The sequence below is a fragment of the Penicillium malachiteum genome (assembly GCF_028827825.1).
Source record: "Penicillium malachiteum strain IBT 17515 chromosome Unknown utg000001l:1.0-8184562.0:1.0-8186909.0, whole genome shotgun sequence".
In the NCBI taxonomy this organism is placed as follows: domain Eukaryota; kingdom Fungi; phylum Ascomycota; class Eurotiomycetes; order Eurotiales; family Aspergillaceae; genus Penicillium; species Penicillium malachiteum.
In genome coordinates this window covers 2,468,552-2,489,440 of record NW_026643094.1, presented here as the reverse complement: position 1 = coordinate 2,489,440, position 20,889 = coordinate 2,468,552, and the positions used below count along the sequence as shown (strand labels likewise).

General features: G+C 47.2%; 7 protein-coding genes across 7 annotated transcripts; 5 read left to right on the top strand and 2 right to left on the bottom strand.

Moving 5' to 3' along the window:
* Positions 1 to 1,589: 1,589 nt before the first annotated feature.
* Positions 1,590 to 4,188, bottom strand: N7483_000930 (multicopper oxidase; the record flags this gene model as incomplete). The annotated part of the gene is made up of 6 exons (XM_057084368.1): positions 1,590 to 3,115; positions 3,165 to 3,235; positions 3,298 to 3,423; positions 3,476 to 3,646; positions 3,703 to 3,929; positions 3,994 to 4,188. 6 exons carry the CDS (start codon positions 4,186 to 4,188, stop codon positions 1,590 to 1,592), a joined length of 2,316 nt encoding a protein of 771 aa, XP_056950517.1.
* A 1,950-nt stretch (positions 4,189 to 6,138) lies between these two features.
* On the top strand, positions 6,139 to 10,446 carry N7483_000929 (putative SH3 domain protein (Cyk3); the record flags this gene model as incomplete). Its single annotated transcript, XM_057084367.1, has 1 exon — positions 6,139 to 10,446. The coding sequence occupies one exon, from the start codon at positions 6,139 to 6,141 to the stop codon at positions 10,444 to 10,446; it is 4,308 nt and encodes a 1,435-aa protein (XP_056950516.1).
* A 380-nt stretch (positions 10,447 to 10,826) lies between these two features.
* On the bottom strand, positions 10,827 to 12,260 carry N7483_000928 (putative exopolyphosphatase; the record flags this gene model as incomplete). The annotated part of the gene is made up of 1 exon (XM_057084366.1): positions 10,827 to 12,260. One exon carries the CDS (start codon positions 12,258 to 12,260, stop codon positions 10,827 to 10,829), a length of 1,434 nt encoding a protein of 477 aa, XP_056950515.1.
* Positions 12,261 to 12,644: 384 nt separating this feature from the next.
* Positions 12,645 to 13,844, top strand: N7483_000927 (protein kinase domain-containing protein; the record flags this gene model as incomplete). Its single annotated transcript, XM_057084365.1, has 1 exon — positions 12,645 to 13,844. The coding sequence occupies one exon, from the start codon at positions 12,645 to 12,647 to the stop codon at positions 13,842 to 13,844; it is 1,200 nt and encodes a 399-aa protein (XP_056950514.1).
* A 1,786-nt stretch (positions 13,845 to 15,630) lies between these two features.
* On the top strand, positions 15,631 to 16,574 carry N7483_000926 (uncharacterized protein; the record flags this gene model as incomplete). The annotated part of the gene is made up of 3 exons (XM_057084364.1): positions 15,631 to 15,861; positions 15,916 to 16,106; positions 16,157 to 16,574. 3 exons carry the CDS (start codon positions 15,631 to 15,633, stop codon positions 16,572 to 16,574), a joined length of 840 nt encoding a protein of 279 aa, XP_056950513.1.
* A 757-nt stretch (positions 16,575 to 17,331) lies between these two features.
* N7483_000925 (HET domain-containing protein) lies at positions 17,332 to 17,951 on the top strand (the record flags this gene model as incomplete). The annotated part of the gene is made up of 3 exons (XM_057084363.1): positions 17,332 to 17,389; positions 17,419 to 17,756; positions 17,820 to 17,951. 3 exons carry the CDS (start codon positions 17,332 to 17,334, stop codon positions 17,949 to 17,951), a joined length of 528 nt encoding a protein of 175 aa, XP_056950512.1.
* Positions 17,952 to 19,482: 1,531 nt separating this feature from the next.
* On the top strand, positions 19,483 to 20,676 carry N7483_000924 (1-aminocyclopropane-1-carboxylate deaminase/D-cysteine desulfhydrase; the record flags this gene model as incomplete). Its single annotated transcript, XM_057084362.1, has 1 exon — positions 19,483 to 20,676. The coding sequence occupies one exon, from the start codon at positions 19,483 to 19,485 to the stop codon at positions 20,674 to 20,676; it is 1,194 nt and encodes a 397-aa protein (XP_056950511.1).
* Between the last annotated feature and the right edge of the window lie 213 nt (positions 20,677 to 20,889).

Here is a 20,889-nt window from a genome sequence, read left to right as displayed (position 1 = left end):
AAGCAAAATACCCATAATGTATGAGCCAATAATTTGCATTGAATTCAACATTTAAATGACTCGATTGAGTTAAAGCTCGCATATAGTTACAATAAAGACTCATCGTCGCTGCGTTCGGAATGTTACACTCGATTCTATATGATCACGTGATAGTCATGCCCTATGTACCTTTGGTCCCTAGTCATGTACCTGCAGAACCGACAAAAAAAACTTGGAAGTAGAGGAGAATATTAAACTGGGAAGAATGCTCTGACCTCGTTTCAAATGATTGCATTCAGGGGTACTAGTTCGAGTTATAGCTAATACCATCAAGTAGTTCAAGTTGAATGTTCAGACCAATCCGCGAAAACATATTCCAAGGTTTGTGCTTCTTTGAGGTTCGGAAACCCCAAAACCTGCCTTCCAAGCCCGGAATGTAACAATACCCCAAAACAGCACTTGTGGCTTTAACTTGAAGTTCATTTTCAAAATTAGTAATTCTATGCAGATCTTTTCAGAGCATGATGCAGCTATATCACCCAACTTGAATACGTCATGACTTCGAGTTGACCACCTGGGTACTGCCAGTGGCAGGATGTACATGTGAACATTTGAAGTCGAGAGTGCTCACTGGAATTTCACATTGACCATTGAATTCTTTTACTCGTGTTTGAACCTTGGACCATTCAAGTTTGGATGCTCCGACTCAGCGTCTCAGGGTCCATATATGTATCAGGGTCAAAGTTGGTCTGTGTGAACATTGATGTGCCAGTGTGCAATTAGTATCCACATGTGCAGCCCTTGAGATATCGGGTCTACCTAATAGCACTGTATGTACTACTACATAGCCCTGGAGACCTTGAGTTGAAAAAAGTTAAAGCCATTTCCACATACAACGTACATCATCCAACATTGAAGGACTCGGATTACTCAGTGCTATTAATTCGAAGGTTATTGCCCACATATACCTACATGTGCTACTACTAGTAGTAGCCCAGGCTTGACATCCTCTTATGAAGTGCCAGTGCGTGGATATTGCCATTTCTTGAAAAATCGAATTAATATCTACTAGGTAATATTAGAATATAACTTAAGCCACTGGTAATTCATTGGATGGATCTGTGACGATCTGATTGAGCTTCAGCTTTCCAAAAGAAGCCAAAGTGGTTCCGTGTGGATTCTATCTCCACCAGTGACAGCTGTCACCCTGAATTTCAATTATGGAACTGGAACGTTACGCTTCGCATCACGAATCCGAGTCTGAAAGACGATTATAGTACTAAAGTTCCCATAATGATACTAAAACGCTCGAATATTCCGTCAGAGGCGCAATTGATCTACACATGTGCACTGATCGTCAACTAAAGTGGCTCGCAACGGACCGCCTGCGCATGTGTAGATCAATCTGGATCATGATAAATGCGGTTGATCATTACAACTTGAACTTGAACTTGGAATTCTTACCCAAATTGAAAATGCCAGTGAATATTGATCCTGAAGAACACAGAGAATTAAATCAGATAAAATTTTGATATCAAATTTATTAGAAATCAATGAAAAGGCTAATATAGTGCAAAAAAGTAAATTATTACATGTATGTCGGTACAAGGTCAAGTCCGTGACGGGGAGTCTATCAACTCCGGTTCCGGTGTTTTCCGGCGGCTCCTGATGACTGAGGGGGGCTGAGCCCATTTTTCATCAATTGCCTTCTCCTCGATTAGAGTTACCTCTTGAGGAAACGGCCTGTGACGCTCCTCAGATTCTTCGGTATTCTGCAGTAATTCCTTTGCCAAAGCATTGTGACCCATCTTAGCAAGTCTTGCTAGCCATGAAGGAGAGGGAGGTTCAATGAGCGGATTAGGAGTCTGTGCAGAGGGCTGAGCAGAAGTAGGCTGAGAGCTCGGTGTGTACGGTCGGGAAGTTGGCACAAAAGGAGGAGTGCTGGAGGTAGATGACTGAGAGCTGGGACTGTATACGAGAGGAATTGATGAAGATGGAGTATAAGATGGCTTAGGTGACGAAGTAAATGAGAATGGCTTCCCTGTGGGCGTGGACAGCTGTGCAGCGGCTGAAGTCGGCGGTGTGCTCGAAGGGGAAGGCCGGACCTTAGGAGTTGAGGAAGATCTAACGTTGGAGCTACTGCTCGGAGCTGGAGCGTAACTCTGCGAAGTGACTGGGGAAGGGTTTGGACTCTGGTCCTCGCCTGCCGGAACTTGGGGCCATGCGTCAACTCCATCAAGCAGAGCAACAGCCATTCCGTTGGCCATGTGTGTCTCAATATGACAGTGCAAGAGGAATGGACCTGGGTTGACAACTTGATAGCGTACAATTATCCAAGTTTGACCGGATTGCCCATTAGTAACAAATGTGTCTCGCATCATAGGATTGTTCAGCTCAAAATACTCAGGATGGGCAGCGACCGCCTCTTCCGTACTTGACCACTCAAAGAATCCAGGTCCAACGCCCAGAACAAACCCCTTGTTTCCGTGCTTGTGCATAACGTGGGAAGGAGTGATATCTGGGGTGTTGGGAAAGTGACCCAACTGGAGGAGGAGATCAACCCAAGTGCCATTTTTAGTTTCGAAAGTGAGCTGGGGAGACAGGTTGTTCTTTGCGTCAAGATCATAAAGAATGGGATCATCGAGGTTAGCCATCATGTTCCATAAGGTGCCACCGGATGTGGTAAAGGTGTAAGGGGACCCCGAACGGCCGATTGTGAGGTTAATCAGCTGGTCCGCACTGGCAGGGATGGTGACAGGCGGGTAAGGGTGGATATCTCGTGGGTTGAGAGCGACAACGGAAGCAGATGTGTTCCTACCACCATAGTCGACATAAGGTTGAGATGGCTGTTGGTTTGAGGAGCCCTTGTAACGCATGGTCGCAAAACCTGAAATGACCTGGTCGCCCTGAGTATCCGGGACTCGAATGGTGTAGTCCTTCCAAGGCTTGTCAAGCTTCACCATGACAGCATAACGCTCTCCATTGAAGATAGCCGCGCTATTGACAAGCAAGGGCTCCACATAGCTGCCATCGACCTCGTAAACATACATCGGGTGTTCGTCAATTGAGAAGATGAGGGCCTTGATTGCGGCCGCACTGATGAATTTTAAGCTCACCCAGCCAGCATTGCCATCAACTTCAATAATTTCATGGTTTCCAGTTGTCGGCTTGCAGCCCCAGTTAACCCCCCTGAGGGATTTTTGTCTCATCATTGGGCGGGAAACTGCCCTGTACATTGTAAATATTGGGTAAACATCTGTGAAGAGTCAGTTAAAATCTGGTAAAACAAGCACAGGGAGGGGTATCTTGTAAATTTACCCTTTATCAGTCAATGGTGTGTAGTCCATTGCGACTTTGAGATAATCGAGTTCGACACTGGAGATGTTTTCGCCTCCTGGACAATAAACAGCTCCACGACCATTGATAAGAACACTGTCCATGCAGCTATTGATGTAATTAGTAAGGCTCCGCATCAAAAGTCGAGAACAAAACGTACAAAACGTCCAGATGACTGTCCAGCTGTATTTTATCATATTCTTCAAATGTTAGATGGTCCCAATCCGACAAGATAATCAGCTGAGGATCCTGCTCTGCCTTTTGCATGGCTTCAATATCTGCGGGGTTGTTCGAGATGAGGTGGAAAGGCTGGGGTGTCTCTGGCGTGGGACTTTTCTCTGTCAGTATCGTGAATCTCAACTGCAATATCTTAAATTAACGACTTACTTGATCCAGATGGGGCCATAAAGGCCATCCATCACTTCCGAACGACCATGAGCATGATACCAATAGGTTCCATACTGTGTGGCCTTCCACCGATAAATCCATGAATGCCCTGGCTGAATAGGCTTTTGGGTTAAACCCGGTACTCCATCAGACCATGGTGTTCCCTGCTGCTCAATTCCATGAAAGTGGACAGATGTATTGAAGGGAAGGTTGTTATGCACAGTGATCTGCCTCAAGTTAGCACTCGGGTACAACAGTTCATGATACCGGACATCAATTGGGGAGTTGTACCTCCACATCGTCACCTTGATCCAATCTTAGCTCTGGCCCAGGGAATTGGTCATTCATGAAGACCATTTCTCGAACATTTCCGTCTGGGGCACCCTTTTGCCATGTAAGGTCTAATTCAAACTGAACAACCTTAGCCCATGCTAAAGGTGCTAGGCCACAGCCCGCGAATGCAAGCAACGTCTTCAATGGTGCCATCTTGGAGAACCACTGCCGTTACTCGCTAAGACAGCTGTGAGAAAAATTGATGAGCAATTCTAACTCTTAAAGTTTTTTTTAACTTCTGCCACGACAAGAATGGTCAGAAATTCTCCTATGACAAGAAGTGGGGACATGAGATCTACAAAATTGCAGTATCCCTGGAGCAACATGTTCAATTAATAGTGTGAGAGATTGTGTTTGTACAGCATACCAGGGGACTCTTTTCCGACCAGAGCTCTCCTCTCAATTCCCCTGTCATCTAAGAATACAGTGTTTGCATATTTCAAAAAACGCCACAGACTCGAGTTTAAGAGTCCGTCTCTTCCTTTCCGGCAATTCATATAGGCAGAAAGGATGCCATTGATCATGAAGGTTCTCATGTTTTAGTGGAATGCTCGGGTGGCTGGGAGAAGGTGTTCCATATCTCTTCTGTTTTTAATATAGGAGACCGGATCGAACCGGCCCGAAATGCTAATGGCATTCGGAATATTTGAGTCTTGGAACCTGAACGGAGCCATTATACTAGTAGTACCACATATGTTCATACTGAATAGACATCTGGATGGTCAGTAGTCACGAACTAGAAAAGTAATTGACAGGGACTTGCAGGGATACTTGTCAACTAGCCCGTAGGGTGGACTGTTTATGTGTGGCTGGTCATTCCTGAGCTTGTATCGGAATGTGAGCACTTGGACCTGCCACGGTTTGGAATTGGACGCATAGGGGAATCAATTGATCTGCTCAATTACTCAGAAATCGATGGGAGGAACATTTAGGTTCTCAATTTCATCCCGGTCTTGATCACTTAGATGTTCAGGGGGAGTCATGGTCCCGCTTCCACCAAATCCGGGGGAGAAATTTGTCACCCACGGAGGTGATTGAAATTCTACCTAGCAATGGAATATTGAGACTGAAAGTCTAGATCAGTTCTAATCCAAAGTTCATTGCACCGATACTGCTCAATTTGACGTACTCTGTACATCTTACTCGATTCGATAACGAAAAACTGTCATTCACCACCCTTTTGAGCAGAAGATCTTCGAGCGTTGACATTCCCATGGATGGATTCATGGTATCTAGGTGACGAGTACAAGCCATCAGAGAGATGGGTAACATCGAAGAAAATGTTCGACCATACTACAGTAGTACTTTGAACTTGAAGTTGATCATGGAATCGACCCTGAATCTATAGATCTGACTTCGTCCTAGCGCCAAGGTGGGGATACTGTATCGCGCCCAACCCTTAATAGTGGGGAGGCGGGTTGTTGCCAGGGCCCTTGGTTCGTAGTGACAACCACGGATCCAAATCGGATAAGGCTTTCAAAACCATGAAACGGGAGTTATATAGTTCAATGTTGAACAAGGTGCTTCTCCAGAAGTGTTCTCGATGATTCCAATAGATGAAAGATGAAAAATAAGATCTTAATAATCAGAAATGTCAATAGTGTAAACAGTGTAAACATTGCAAACGATGTAAACACAGCAAGTGACTAGCAACCCGAGGTGAACCGTGCATTAAGCTTATCGATAAGCCGGACTTTCCCTAGTCCAAATTGGGTCACCACCGTAAACATTGAACAACAAGCTCTCGGGTCTCACCGTCTGAACTACTTTCCCTTTCCTCTGCCTCCAGCCTTGTTCAAACCCTGGTCCCCCAGGCTGGATATTTCTCCAAAACTTTACATTTCTTTTTCCTCCAATTTCTGCCACTATGTTGCTTGCCTGAGTTGTCGCACCTTTTGTGGCTTCGTGTACCCTTTCCGCCCCTCCCTCCAACCTCAAGCTGGCTTGGTCCCCAATAAGATCACCGGCATTCCAAACACCGAGTTGTCATCTTGCTCGGCGACACTATCTGATCCGTGCTTAGCTCACCCATTCTGAACATACCTCTCCTACGTCTACTGTCGATTTTTACACCGCGCCCGCAACACGACATCTCCGATCGCGATGGTACCCAATGCGCCTCACCTGCCATCGCGGTTCCCATGCTGGTGCCGCGCGGTTTATTCTTGGGGAGGAGAGACAAATCGAGATCTGGGATTTGTGGAAGGCGACTTGATTGAATGTCTCAATGCTGGCGACGGACAATGGTGGATGGGTCGTCTGCGTCGTGACAAGCGGGCGGTTGGACTGTTCCCATCTAACTTCGTGGAACTGATGAGCGAGGACTTCGTGCCCGTGAGTCGAGACACGAGTCCTATGGTTCAAGCAGGCTCGTCGCCAATCCATAATCCCACTTCTGCTCCCAAAAAACAGAAGACAGTATTCCGGAAGCCGTTCCAAGCTCACAAAGAAGCCCTGTCTCCCGCTTCGAACCTGGCCCGGAGCAGATCGAATACTCCGGTCACCAGCTCAATTCCACAAACTCCCCCTCGAGGTATTGGTGGTACGCCCCAGAGTGTGAAGCCTTTGCGTACACATGCATCTGCAGTTAAAAACCAAGGATCGGTTTCATCCCGTCCCTCCTCCGCATCCCGACCGTCCTCGTCGCGTGGTGTCTCACCTCGTACATCCGTGGAGCCTGAACGATCGCCCTCGCATATGATGGCTCGCGGCAGCATATCCTCGTCGCTTCCCTCCTCAAGAGACGTCTCCCCTCTGCCCAGGGAATCTCCTGTGCCTCGGGAATCTCCCATGGCCCGGGAGAACTCTCGATTATACCACCAAAGTCCGCAACCTCAACGCCAGCCTTCTCCCCAGCCGTACCGTACAGCATCGCAATTGCCTCATCGTGGCAGCTCACCTATGCCTTATCATTCCCCTTCGACTGTGCAGCACCGGCCAGTGTCACCAATGTACTATGATGATCCTCAAATGCACCATCGCCAGGTTTCTCCAATGCCTCATCGTGCAGTTTCCCCGATATATCGTCCAGAAGATATCCCGATGCATCGTGAGCCCTTTCCAATGCCTCACCGAGCCCCTTCTCCGATGTACCATCGCGCCCCTTCTCCAATGAACCAGCGTGCTCCTTCTCCAATGCACCAGCGTGCTCCTTCTCCAATGCACCATCGTTCTCACTCCCCAATTCCACAGCGATCTGTTTCTCCAATGCCAAATCGCTCTGTATCGCCCATGTATCATCCTGAACCCCCACAGCATCGCCTGCCTTCCCCACTCCCATATCAGCCTCTTTCTCCGATGCCACATGATTACTCTGGCATGGATATACAAGATCAAGCCGACTCTCCTCCTCCTCCGCCTCCGCCACATCGCGTAGCCCTCGGCCGTCCGAGATCGCATTCACCTCAGCCACCTATGCCACCACCGCAACAGCAGGGCTTCCTACCTTCACCTCAACCTGCGACTCATGCACCTCGACCATCGCGCTCACCCACTCCTTTGAATATGAACGATCGCTATGTCATTTTCTCCCGCACTCCATCACCGGGGGCAATGTCCACCCGTTCCGCACAATCGGATATCAACGGAAATACACCCTCTCCTCTGCGAGATGCAATGGAGGATGTGATGACATCTTTGGAAGACATGGGCTTGCCGCGCGATCCTCCTTCCCCATCACCACATCCAGGATCAACGCGTTCACCCGCGCCAGCATTTAACAATCCCTGGTCGGGCGATGAGTTTGATAACATGGAGGATAAAACACCGCCTGCACGAAGACGCCGCCCCTTAACTTCCTTAGGTTTCGATGGTTATAAACAGCCAGCTCGTGGTGAGTTGGTCCACCGGAACAGCGTTTATTCTCACGATCACTATATGGATGGCCCGCCTCAATTGAACAACTATGTTCAAAGGATGGAGAGTCGACTTCGTCAATTGGAAGATCAAAATCGACCGACCGATGAGAATGAAGCTGGAGGTGATGATCAGCCACCTCCACCACCTCCAAAGCATGCTGCTACATATCATCCGCGTCACAATTCAATTCCAGCCCAGTATCCCCATCTCAAAAGCCGCCGCTCTGGACAAGATCTTCGAATTGATAAACTGAACCGCACATTTACGAATAAATCAAGTGCCACATCTTCTACGGGCGTGCAGAGTGTTGGCACCAATGTAACATCGAGCACTGATAAGACAAGTCAAAGCTTTATGAGTGGGGTGTCCGCCGGCGGTTTTAGTGCGACCAGTGCAGGGAGTTATGCCCGACGAAATGGTGCATATGAGAGACCAAACACAGCCATGGATACCTTTAGGTCTCGTGGATTTAGCGACGCAGGCCATATGGACAGGCCTGAATCTCCCATGACAGGAGTTTCATACCATTCCAGTCATAATACATCACGACAAGGGGCCTCATCTGCTATTCCATGGTCATCTAACGATAACGACGTCGGTGATTCAGGTGGTGTATTCGGCGGACTCTCCACCCCAAAGAGCAAGAAACAGGGGTTCTTCAAGAAGATTTTTGAGTCCGCCAAAACAGGCGCCGCGAGTGCTCGAAGCAGTATCCACGGTGGCTCTCAGTCACCTACCAAAGGTAACAGGGTGATGGATGTTGTATCACCTCTGCTCACGTCTCATTCGAACCGCGATACGAACCGTGACACTGAAGTCAATACCAGTGCTATTGACTGGGTTCAAGTACGTCGCGATGTCAACCGAGCATCATCCCCCAGTCGAAATGAGAGGATCGAGCGAGCCGAACGATGCCAGATGATGGATCATCCGGTCATCTATGCTGTTGAGGAGCTCTACGATACAGCGGAGGGCGATGAGAGTATTGATGGACTGCCAATCAGCGAACCTGCCAATTTCAATGCCGGTAATTTGACCTTGGTTGACAAGAGCGCCCGATTCATAAACAGTGTTCCACCAATGACCAACCCAACGACTCTGGCTCAAGGCTATATTTGCCGGCCTTACAAGAGCGATGTCCAACGCCTTCGAGCTATCTTCACCTGGGTCAGCGAAAAGATCGCTTGGGAGGAACCCCTCGATGGGCTTGAGGTAGATATGAAGAGGGTTCTTCATGCCAAACGGGGTAGTCCCCAGGAGATTGCCATCCTCGTCAATGATATGTGTGCTGCGGTCGGACTTCACTCTGAAGTCATTCACGGCTTCCTGAAAAGCCCGGGAGATACTTTGGATCTAGAAAGCTTGTCTCGTCCCAATCACTGGTGGAATTCGGTGCTCGTTGATGGGGAATGGCGCGTCATGGATTGTGCATTGGCGAATCCCACAAGCCCTCAAAGAACTAAATTTGTCACCAACAATTCGTCTACTGCAGAAAGCTGGTACTTCCTTGCACGCCCTCTTGAGATTTGCTATACACATGTTCCACTTTATCCTGAAGAACAACACATCTGCCCTCCTGTGTCACCAGATGTTCTTCTCGCTCTCCCGACAGTGTGTCCACAATATTTCAAGCTGAACACTCAGTTTCCTGACTATGATACGAGCTTGATCCGAATTGATGGACTCGAGTGTATGCAAATTTGTCTCGTCGTTCCTCCAGATGTCGAGTGTGCTGCCGAGGTAGAAGCCCCAGCATTTGCCTGCGACGCAGATGGTGATTACTTTGAGAGTGGTGATATTTTGCGTAAACGCGCTCTGGTTCAGCCAGACTGGGTCGGTGGTCAGAAGCGAATTACTGTCAAGGCTGTTCTACCCGGAGATGAAGGACAGGGTGTGTTGAAGATTTATGCTGGCAAGAAGGGTCTGATGCACACAAGTAAAGACATTCCACACCCGCTAGCATTGGCTCTGCCAATACTACACACTGGAGAGAACCCGCCGTACGATTTTGTCCTCCGCCATCCTACGCCACATGCCCAGCGCCATGATCTTTACATTATGCAACCTCAGTGCTCGCGGTTGGCTGTCAATAACACGTTTGTTTTCGCTGTTCGCCAACACCCTTCATCGCCACAGTCTGCGGGCAAGGACGACTTTCCCATCCAGGGTCGTGCCTCTCCCTCGGTTTTCAATCGACCTTCCAGTGCCTTGAGCATGGTGTCAAGTACTGCAGGAGCCTCGACTGTGTCCAGTGCTTCGAATGAATTCTCTGCATCGACCTCTGCCATCTCGTCGACTCGTTCTGCCAGTGGCCGAGAGAAGCCGGCTAAGCTGGCAATCCAGTCTCCTTCCGGAAAGATCATGCGTCTCAGTCGCAAGGCTGACCACATGATCTCTCCTGAAAATCCATCTGACTCTATCCGAGATGGCGCAGCTGAAGGCAGTGTATGGGAGACTGTGATCAAGATTGGCGAGCGCGGTACCTGGCGTGGTCTCGTCCTGGCTGATCGAGTAGCACGCTGGTGTGTCTTTTGTGAATGGGAATGTGTCTGATGTTTGTCCTTATCTCTTGTTTTGCTTATTAGAAATAGTCGATGTGGCCATTTCTTGATTTTGTCTGCATATTTGTTGGGGCCTTTGCTGTTTCATTTCCTTTTCACTCCTAGCATTTGCATCAGGCCATGTTGGAACATTGCATATATTGCGTCTACATTTTCTTTGGCACAGTTAATGTTTCCATGTCTATGGTTTGGCGTTTGATTAATGTGCGTTTTCTTGAGCAGATTTCAATAACAATTAAAATATTGTACACAAACTTGCCATTCTGTATATTCATAGTATTTAGTAGATCTGTGTAATACGCGCCCTGCCTAGTAGTAGGCCTCGCTCTAGCATGTCAGTCGTAATATATCGAGTATCCCTCCAGCTTGAAATCAAAGCTTGGATAGAGCATCTCGCATAAGCGGTGCTACTTGTTTTCTGCTCGCTTTGGTATTCTTCTGGATCCATAATCGCCTCCAAATACCCTCATCTCCATCCAAGGTAGATCGTATCTCCTCATCAGGGATATCCACAGATTCACCATCCAAGGTAGACCATGTGACCAAATCCAGCTGAGACGCGGAATTCTCAACAAATGATTTAATCCCATCGATGACCGGACTCTGCTCCTCCACGGTACTAACAAAGAGCTCACGAGCGAACTCGCCATTCTTGGAAGTAAAGGAAGTCATTACAACCACCGCGTCCAGATGTCTCCCCTCCGAAGACGCAAACTCCTGTATTCCATCCAAAAATGCCTGAGATCCACCAGCCTTGCGAAGAATCCAACGAATCGGCTTAACAGACGAACAAAATCCAATCGTCATGCTCGTCCCCGAAGACTGCGCCGTCTCAGTCCACTCCTTATAATCCCTCCCCAAGACCTCAGACAGGGTTAACCGATCCAGACTATTCTGTTTCGCCCAGAGAACTTGCTCATAGAATTTCTCCATATCCCATGTAGACCCTTCTTCACCTCCGACCGCCGCAACCTGTGCCTGCAGGAACTCAACAGCGCGTACGTCTACCTGTGTAACCTTCCCCTCAGCCTGCAAATTCGAAGTATCAATAAGTATAGCCGCAAGGGCCAACTTCGCCGCCTGCGCCATCTCCGATGACGCGTCCACGCTAGCAGAATCCGAGCCCGAACCCCAAAGTCCACGCTCGCGCATCTCATTCGTAATAAGCGAGGAACATGACCCCGGTCCAGGCTGGATTATAATCGGCTGGCTGAAAGGTAGTTTTTCCTTGTCAGGCATGAAGCGTTCGTCGACGTGATGGTCTATGCAGCCCACCGCATGAAAGGTTACTTCTGATAAGACGCCACCCAGGGACCCCTTCCCCTCTGCTCCTGCACCTCCGGGGAGGCGTTCGGGTAATGCATTCCAATCCACCAATACAGTGTCTGCTTCGATATGCTTTCTTGGTGGCTTTAGATCGTGTAGTGATTGGGCGAAATCAGCTACCGTGATTATATGGTCGCGTAGCAAGTTCCCTGCAGACTCGGCCGAATCCTCAAACTGTTCATCGGGTCTTAGTGCGGGGAAGGGTGTGGAGAGCCAGAGCGCTGTGACGAATTCGGGTCGGAGGCGGTATAGGTCTGGGCCAGATGGAATTTTGGGGAGATTCAGGAGAGGAATATGAGGGCGTGGTGTCTTGCTTGGGAGGTGGTTGTTGGCGCAGTAGGAGTAGATTATGGCGGAGATGATTGAATCGAGGTCTGCGGAGGGATTACCCAGGACGTAGATTGGGGATTCAGTGAGGGATCCTGAGAGGAATTGAAGGTGTATTTGACGGGCTTTTCGGAGGAATTGAAGGATTGTCATGGTGGGTGAGTATTTGAGGGAGTTCAACTTGAAGTTGAAGTCGATGCTGAAGCTGAATCATTAATGTGCGAATGTTTTTTTCTTTTTTGTTTTGAACTCCGCTACGTCACTGACGCTGGGTCATGTCCACTATTTACTTCAAGTTTCCAACATAGTCAATAAGAGTAGGTAGGATTTGAAGAGCTAATATTTATGCCAGTGTTAATAGCACTATGAAACAAATAGCAAACAACAGTGTAAGTGTCACGGGGGTAAAGGGATTCACTTGGTCTAAAACGAGAACTTCCTCCTTTACCCTTCACCCATGACTCCATGAGCAACTCTGCGATCCAAACATTTGAAAACACGAAACTATTCCTCGCCCATCAAAGACAACACGACAGAATGCCACCTGCAAAAGATTTACCCGTGCTCCCTGAGCTCGAATTCAAGGCTTACTGTGAAGACAGTGATTTCCAAGTTCAATGCAAGCCTGAGCCTTACAATCGCTCCCAGACAGTGATCTACCGTATTCATGACAAAAAGTGGTGGATCAAAATCACATTACACGGCGCAATCCCATGGTCTTCTCACAAAATCTGGCCAAGACAACTCAAGTCCAAACGTGAACGACGCAATGAAGTGCAAGACCTTGTCACGATGATCGATTTCCAATCGCTGGTGCTTCTGGATGATACTGTCTCTGAACTTATTTTGAATGACCCAGAGACAACTGACACTGCAAATCTGTGTCTGAAGCCAGGAGTTACCAATCAGCCAAGAGTCATCGGAGATATGAAATATTACATTCGTGAGGATCCTTTGAGAGTGAGATATCTATTACCCGCTCAATTCCCGTCATTTCGAGCTGTCGAAATCTCTGAATTGATACAAGAGATTGAGATATCGGCTGGAGTGTTTCGCGTTTTCCACAGAGGTGACAGGATGCCATATGTTCTGAAGATAATCGATCGCCCTTTTTACGACCCGCAAGATACGGATGTCATAAAACAAGAACTAGAGAACCTTGAACAGTTCAGAGGGGCAAGAGGCATAGTCCAGTCTGTTGGTGTCGCAGTGCTCACCAATCCATACGCAACCTGCCAGAAAGGTAGTCAACGGCCTGAGATGGTCATCAGTGGTATTTTGTTGGAGTTCTATAGCGGCGGATCCTTGAAACACGTCCTGAAAGAACAACAATTCAACAATATCAGCTGGGAGGACTGGGCTATCCAAATTGGGAGTGCGTTGGATACTATTCATCGCGCAGGGAAAACCCATATGGACTTGAAGCCATCGAATATCGTTTTAGACAAAGATGGGAATGCGATTCTTATTGACATTAGCGGGATCGGTGGAATTACGCATGGATGGCAAGCTCCAGAGATACATGATGAGATAACACCATTTGATCTCCCATTTCAAACTCGGCAATTGAATGACATTTGGACCTATGGGAAGATTCTAAAGGAAATAGCATCAGCGGCTGGAGATTGCACGTTTGCGAGAGCTCTTAACATGGTTGCAGATCATTTAACTGAAGATGTTACTACTCGATGGACCTTATCTGAAGCAATTTCTCAATTGAGAACCTCTCGTTATTGATTCTAATGAATCAGGTCTGTGTGGAATCAAAATGAAGCTGTCCCCATGTGCACAGTAGCAGCATGGCTTGAATTCAAAAACCTTGGAAGATTAACGTTAGCCCTATCACCTAGTACTACAACAGGTAGCAATACAAAGTATCCGGTCGTCCGGCTATCATGACAATCCAATTTCCTTTCATTTCACAGTCCACCTGCAACTCTACTAGTATGAGGATTACAAATTGAATTTCTATCCAATGCTTCACATACGCAAGCCACTAAAAAAGATACACTCAGATCACCGAGAGAAAAGGGAGTTACACAATATCTCAAGCCTCGTCTGACCGATTCGTGAATCCTGCGGGTTCCTTTCATGCCAACTTTACCAGAGGATGAATATGTCGACGGAGTTCACCGATAATTGAACCAAGGGTCTTGTTTCTAGCGTTATATCAGTGTCCGCAACAGGTTACTTCTTTTGCATCTGGAAGGGCGAGTCGATGAAGAGTCCAATCGGAGACCTTATTGCTCTCGGCGATGAGGTTAGTGGGAATTCGTCAGCTGAGATACAGGCTGTGCCTGTGAGACTAGATCGGGATTCTCCGAATCAGAATGGCATGGTCCTAAGATGGCCTAGAACATACGAGCGCAGATTCCGAGTTCGACACTGAGGACCCCCGGAGATACCAATTTAGTAGAAAACCGGGGTATAGATGTTCGGTCACCATCTGCCAGCGACTATTGTCGAGGTAAAAAATCATGAAAATGAGCGACAGAGGATTATCATGCTATTGGAGGGCTCAACTTGGTATACTGCACTGCACGTATGCAGCCTTGCGGATGCATAGCGCCTCCAAGTGCACGCATTAATGTTTGATAGAATCAACGCCCAAAACTAAAAATAAGATTGTTAGCCTCGAACCGAGTCTGGACATCTGGAAAGATCAACATGGATTTTCTTGCCGAAGTTGGAAAATCCATGGGCATCTTACTGATGTGGTGCAAACCCCGTAGGCATTATAGAATGCCCAAATATGAGTTTGCTGCGAGCCTGCGAGTCGGAACTAATCCCGGAAAGGACGTGGACGATCAATCGCCAAAAATGTCCTGGATGACTGTTCGTGTCCTCATTACGTAGGCGTCATCTGATACCCCGACATATCAACTCACTAGCGTGGTGAATGTGATAGTGGCTACAGAGGTTCGCTACGGTGCTCGCCGTTCCTACATACATTAGCGCCGGGAATCCTGAAGAACTGTCACCTCCATCAGGCTCCATCAGGCTCCATGAACTACGCTCGAACGCCACTAGCTCCCGTTTCCCTGCTCCGCACCAGTCGCTAAGAACTGCTTTCTCGCAGAATATGGAATTCTTGGAATTCTCAGCTTATTCGAACCAAATCCCTTCATGTTCGCGCTCAATGTAGTCTATATTTTCTTATTCTGGGCTCATCCATTCCCCTTTTGGAGGTCGAATTTCTTGAAGAGGCTGAGCTGAACGTTCGCGTGACTTCTCAACTTCCAAAATCGCTTCGGAGTTGACCCAAATCTGGAAAGGACGTACTTTTCGTCTCATTTTGAAACCTCAAGAGAGGGAGGCTAGGGAATTGGCCATTCACAAGGATTCTACATCGGCATCATCCACCGCGCTGAATGCCTTACAGACGTTGCTGAGATTTTGAAGGTCGAGCAAGAAGCAACAGCGATGTCTATAAAAGGATGACCAGGACCAGGTCTTTTCTTCATCATCATCTCATCTTCAGACTCAAGTTTTCAACTTATCTCAAACATCTCTTATTGCCAAAATGGGTGCCAACCTCAGTTCTCTCATCGAGAAGGAGGCTCAGGATCCGGACGGTGCCAAGGTCCGCGAGCAGCTGGACATTCTCATGAAACTTGCCGATGCTAGACTTGATACCTTCGAGTCAGAGCTGACAACTATGTTCCTTGACAATGCGTCCACAGCCAAGCGCAGTGTCCCAGGAAAGCGTGCATTGCGCTTTGAGAGGTCTGTCCGTGTCAACTGCGGTAAGGAGGTAAGTTTATTTCACCCAGGATCGATGATAATCCAAATTCTAATTGCCAAATAGTACGGCAAGGACCTCTCTACCACGATTGACACCTACTTTGGGTATGGAGGTTCCAACACAAAGCCGTTGGGTGTTGAGGAGGACGCTCTCAATGGCTTCAAGACCGTCGTCACGCGCGGAATGGAAGAGTTCCTCACCGACACCTCTGCTGGTGAGGCCTATGACAAGAAATTCTTCGTCTGTATCAAGCAGTGAGTACAATCCATCATCTTGATCCTCCCACTCACGCTAACTCTCGCAGCAATGCTATTATTCGCGTGGATGTGTACACTTACCGGTACAACTTCACTAAGGGTGGTGTCTTCGCCCAGAACGAGTACAACAACGTGCTTGGATATGTCATGTGCACCTCTGTCGTTGACCACACGGCTTTGACCGTCGACGAGATTGTCTTCCTTGCCTCGGAATTTGCTGGCGATCAGCCCTGGCAGTACGAGACTTACCTCTGGCAGCTCATTCACGTCTGGAGATGGCTGGGAGATAAGACGGTGACAATGGACCCCAAGGTCCAAGAAGAGACTAGGGTTGTCACCGCTCGTCCCAAGGAGAGTAAGAAGATTGATTCTAAAAATTCTGAGAATGATCAGAAAGTCCGCGACGTCGGACCACCTCCTGAGGCTGGGTCGGGTTCGTCGGCCACTGTTGAAACTCAAAGTTGATCTCTTGCTTGCAAGTTGATCACTGACCGTCTCTGTCCTTGACACTTTGTTTGACTGATTTTCTGCTTTCTTGACTTTCTTTTGGCTTATTGATTTTTTGTTATTGTTTGTGCTTTTTGCTATAGTTTGACTTTGTTAGTTTAGTTCAGTTATGCGACTCTTATAGCTTTGAATTCTTCTCCGAGTCAGTAAACAGTAAATTATGCTGGTAGTATTCCAAGATGAGTAGTGGATAGACTTACATATGCAAAACTTGAAGTACTCCCTATTTGGTTTATTTACAGTAAGATCTTGGACTTTTCTCAACTTCCATTTTCGCTTTAGTGTTCACTCATACTTGATTAGCTATCAAGAAACACTGATCTGGTACTGGTCATAATTAGGCGCCCGACTCCGTATTTGTCGCGCAATCGATCGGTGCCAACTTCCAAGGTTGAAGTTCAAGGCCTGACGATTACCTGCAGGCTGAGAGTGGGGTAAAGAATAACCCTGTGTTTTCAGGTTGGAAATCTCTCTTCCTTCGGCCCAAAGCGACCTATGATTTTTTCCGAGGGTGAAGAAACCTATCATACTCAAGTGATCAATTCCAATATTGATATTTCCGAAGCCAAACACATCGTTTAGGTGGAGATGCTCCCCGATTATTCCCAACTTCGACTTGGACCGAATATCACCCGCCTAGTAATTCTTTTACTCCCAGAGAAAGATGATGCCCAGATAAAATGCGAGCTTTTCAACTTTATTCTACCAAATCAAAATGGTAGAAAGCATCTCTGAGGCTTTATCCTATGTTTGGGGTAGCGAAAATCAACCTCGTGCAATAATTCTTACAATCTTTATACAGCCTTGCTGCACCTCCGAGACCATCAGCTAAGAAGAAAATTGTGGATCGATGCCCTATGTATCAATCAGGATGACGATGATGAGACGAGCGCACAAATTCCACTTATGCGGGCGATATATGTGCAAGCTAATTGTGTCACTGTCTGGCTGGGAGAATCCATAGAGGACGGCGGAACAGCGCTTAAAATGATTCGTCGTCTGGCCCTGGCAGAAGATCAAACTCAATTTGGAGCAGAAAATGAAATTTTTCAGGACGAATTGTCATCGGCTCGGAGCCAGGAGACAAAAAATGATATATGCCTGAAGCTTTTACAGCGAGCGTGGTTCCAACGAATATGGGTAAGGAATGAATCAAATGTCTCCAGCGCTACATACTAGTATAAATCTAACCAACTATGATAGGTACTTCAAGAGATTGGTGTCGCACGATGCATTTCTATCATCTGTGGCTCTGTGGAAATGAACGGACATGTTTTCTTCGAGGGTGTCAGTACTTTCTACAAAGCTCTATTCACCCAGTCCTTTACCTTATAAGCGGTGCGCTTTTTCGACCAAGCTATGAGATCGATTCCCATGGAGCACTGACAATAATCATCATGCCACTAAGCCACATGATAAAGTCTATGCATTACTAGGCTTAAGTGCCGAAGATACCAACCAAGCTAGTTTAAAACCAAACTATCGCCTTCCATGGAATGAGGTCTTCAAGCAGATCACTATGGACATATTTCCAATTTCATGCTCTGTGGAAACATGGCCCGAGACGCTAGTCGCTGTGGTTAAAGGAAAGGGGTGGATTTTAGGTTACGTTGATCATGTTAACCCAGGCACTTCCATGTATAGCCATCAACAGATCAACGTAGCCTATAATGACACTGCGCGTTCACTGGGTTGTGGAAGCAAATGGGGCACGCAGTGGACATTGCAGGCTTCTGCAGAATCAATACAGGCAGGTAATATTGTCTGTCTGTTGAAGGGGGTTTTGAGTCCTACTGTCTTGAAACTTTGCAATGACCACTTCAGAGTTGTTGTGAGTACAGCCACTGTTCTGACAGGCAAAAATACAGAAAACTCAGCCCGCTATAATGTGATTTCTGCTCAAAATTTCTTTCTCATACTGAAGTCTCTCAACGACATTCATATGACCTGGAAATATCCTTAGCTGATAAAGAGTGCGACAGTGGGCTAAAAGAGCAAAAAGACCTCATATCTCTGGCGCCACATTATCAAGAGATAGCTTCTGAAAAGGCACAAAGACTATATGATGTATCAATGATAACATATGATATTATGAAAGAGATGGCGGTAAAGAACGATTCTAAAGATCACATAGGATATCTACTCCAATGCTGTGGAGAGAGCCTTCCCGTCTCTGAAGATACGTCAAGACCACAGTGGCAATTACTGAAGATAAAGGGCATCAGATCATACAGCAGCTGCTGGCCCACTTTGGTGAGAGCCTACCTATCACCGAAGATGTGGTCAAGATTGCAGTAGCAAATACTGGACGAAGAGGATACAAGATCATACAGCAGCTCCTGGAATACCGGGGGAGATGCTGCCCGTCTCCGACGATGTGGTCAAGATAGCAGCGGCAAATATCGGTCATAATGGATATCGGATTATATAACAGCTCTTAGACCACTATGGACAGATTTTACCCGTCTCGGAAGATATGGTCAAGACGATAGCTGCAGATACTGGACATAAAGGACATCAGATTATGCAGCAGCTCTTGGAACAATATGGAGAGAGCCTGCCCGTGTCTGAAGATGTGATCAAGACAGCAGTGGCAAAGAGTGGAGATTAGTATGGATGTAACTTCATGCATAAAAGGCATATCAGTTCTTTTCCAGCTCTAGATTTCCGCGTGTAAGTGTTTAAACCTGAACATTTGAAATATTTCACATGTCAACCTCGAATTTATGCATAAAAACTAAAAAACCCCACGTCCCCACATCCCGCCTAATGCATCCCCGCATCGAAGTCAATGTCTCAACGTCAACATCAACATCCCCCTGAGCTTGAACTCCAATTTCCCATCATTCAAACTACAATGGCTAAAATGTCCCTTCAACTCCCCGAAAAGCTCGCCCAAATCCCCCGCTATCCAATCCTTTACCCTCATCCATCCCCAATCCACCCCCTCTCATCCCTTACATCATCAACCAACAATCGCCTCCAACACAAGAAACCCCAAATATCAATCTTCACCAAACGGGAAGACCACTCCGCGCCCCTCGCTTGTGCAGGGAACAAATACCGCAAACTTGAATACATCGTTCCGGATATATGTTCCAAAAGCCCAAAATACGGACACCATGAACACCACCAACAAACAGATCCACTTCCCGGCCCCGTCACAACGCTCGTTACGGAGGGTGCGATCCAAAGTAACCATACCGTGCAAGTCACCGCGCTCGCTAAAAAACTAGGCCTCAAGGCTTTGGTACTACTACACCGGGGTACGGGAGGTGGTCTGCGCACTGCGAGGGATAAACATGCGTTCTTGTCTACGGGGAACGTGCAGATTAATCGGGTTCTTGGTGCTGAAGTACGGATTTATGCGGAAGGGGATCCTATAGCTGAGGATGCAGAGCCGGTTCTTCGGGAATTATTTTCAAAGGGAGAGGTTCCTTATTGGATCCCTAGTGGTGCGAGTTTACATCCTCTTGGTGGATTGGGATATGCTCGTGCCGCGGTGGAAATTATAGAACAGGAAAAAGAGATGTCGCTAAAGGGATCGGGGAAATTCGATTTTGTGTTTGTTGCTTGTGGGAGTGGGAGTACGGTTGGTGGATTGATTGCTGGTTTTAAGATGCTGGAGAAGGATGGAATGACCTCTACTAGGCACATTATCGGGGTTTTGAATTCGCCAACAAAGCCAAAGGCATATCATGAGCAACGAGTGCTTTCCTTTGCGCGACAAGCAGGACGGCTTATTGGGCTTGAGTCCGAAAGGGATATACACATGTCAGATGTGCGACTTGAAGATTGGTTTGTGGGTACTGCGTATGGGGTTTTGGATTCAGAGACAAAGGCCGCATTAGAGACTATGGCGCAGAATGAAAGTGTCATTTTGGACCCGGTCTATACGACCAAGGTTGCTCGAGCAATGATACATTGGCTACAAGAGAAGGAGATCAGTAAGTATGCCGAGGAAAATGGATTGGAGCATATCAATGTGCTGTTCATTCATACAGGTGGTCAGGCAGCCTTGGGGGCATACGACCTTGATGTACATGACCAAGATGATTAAGAAGTAGTAGTAATAATAGAACATTTGAATAGAATCCATATTGGATATGAAATGGTGCATTTAACTAGTATTACACTGTAACTAGCGAACAAAATCGAAGCAGACTGCCTGGGTCATCAGAAACATAGCCGTAGCTGGCATAGAAAATAGGAGATAGAAAACAGGAGTGAAGAGAAGTGATAAAGCGCTAGAAAACTCCATGGGCTCGCCTGG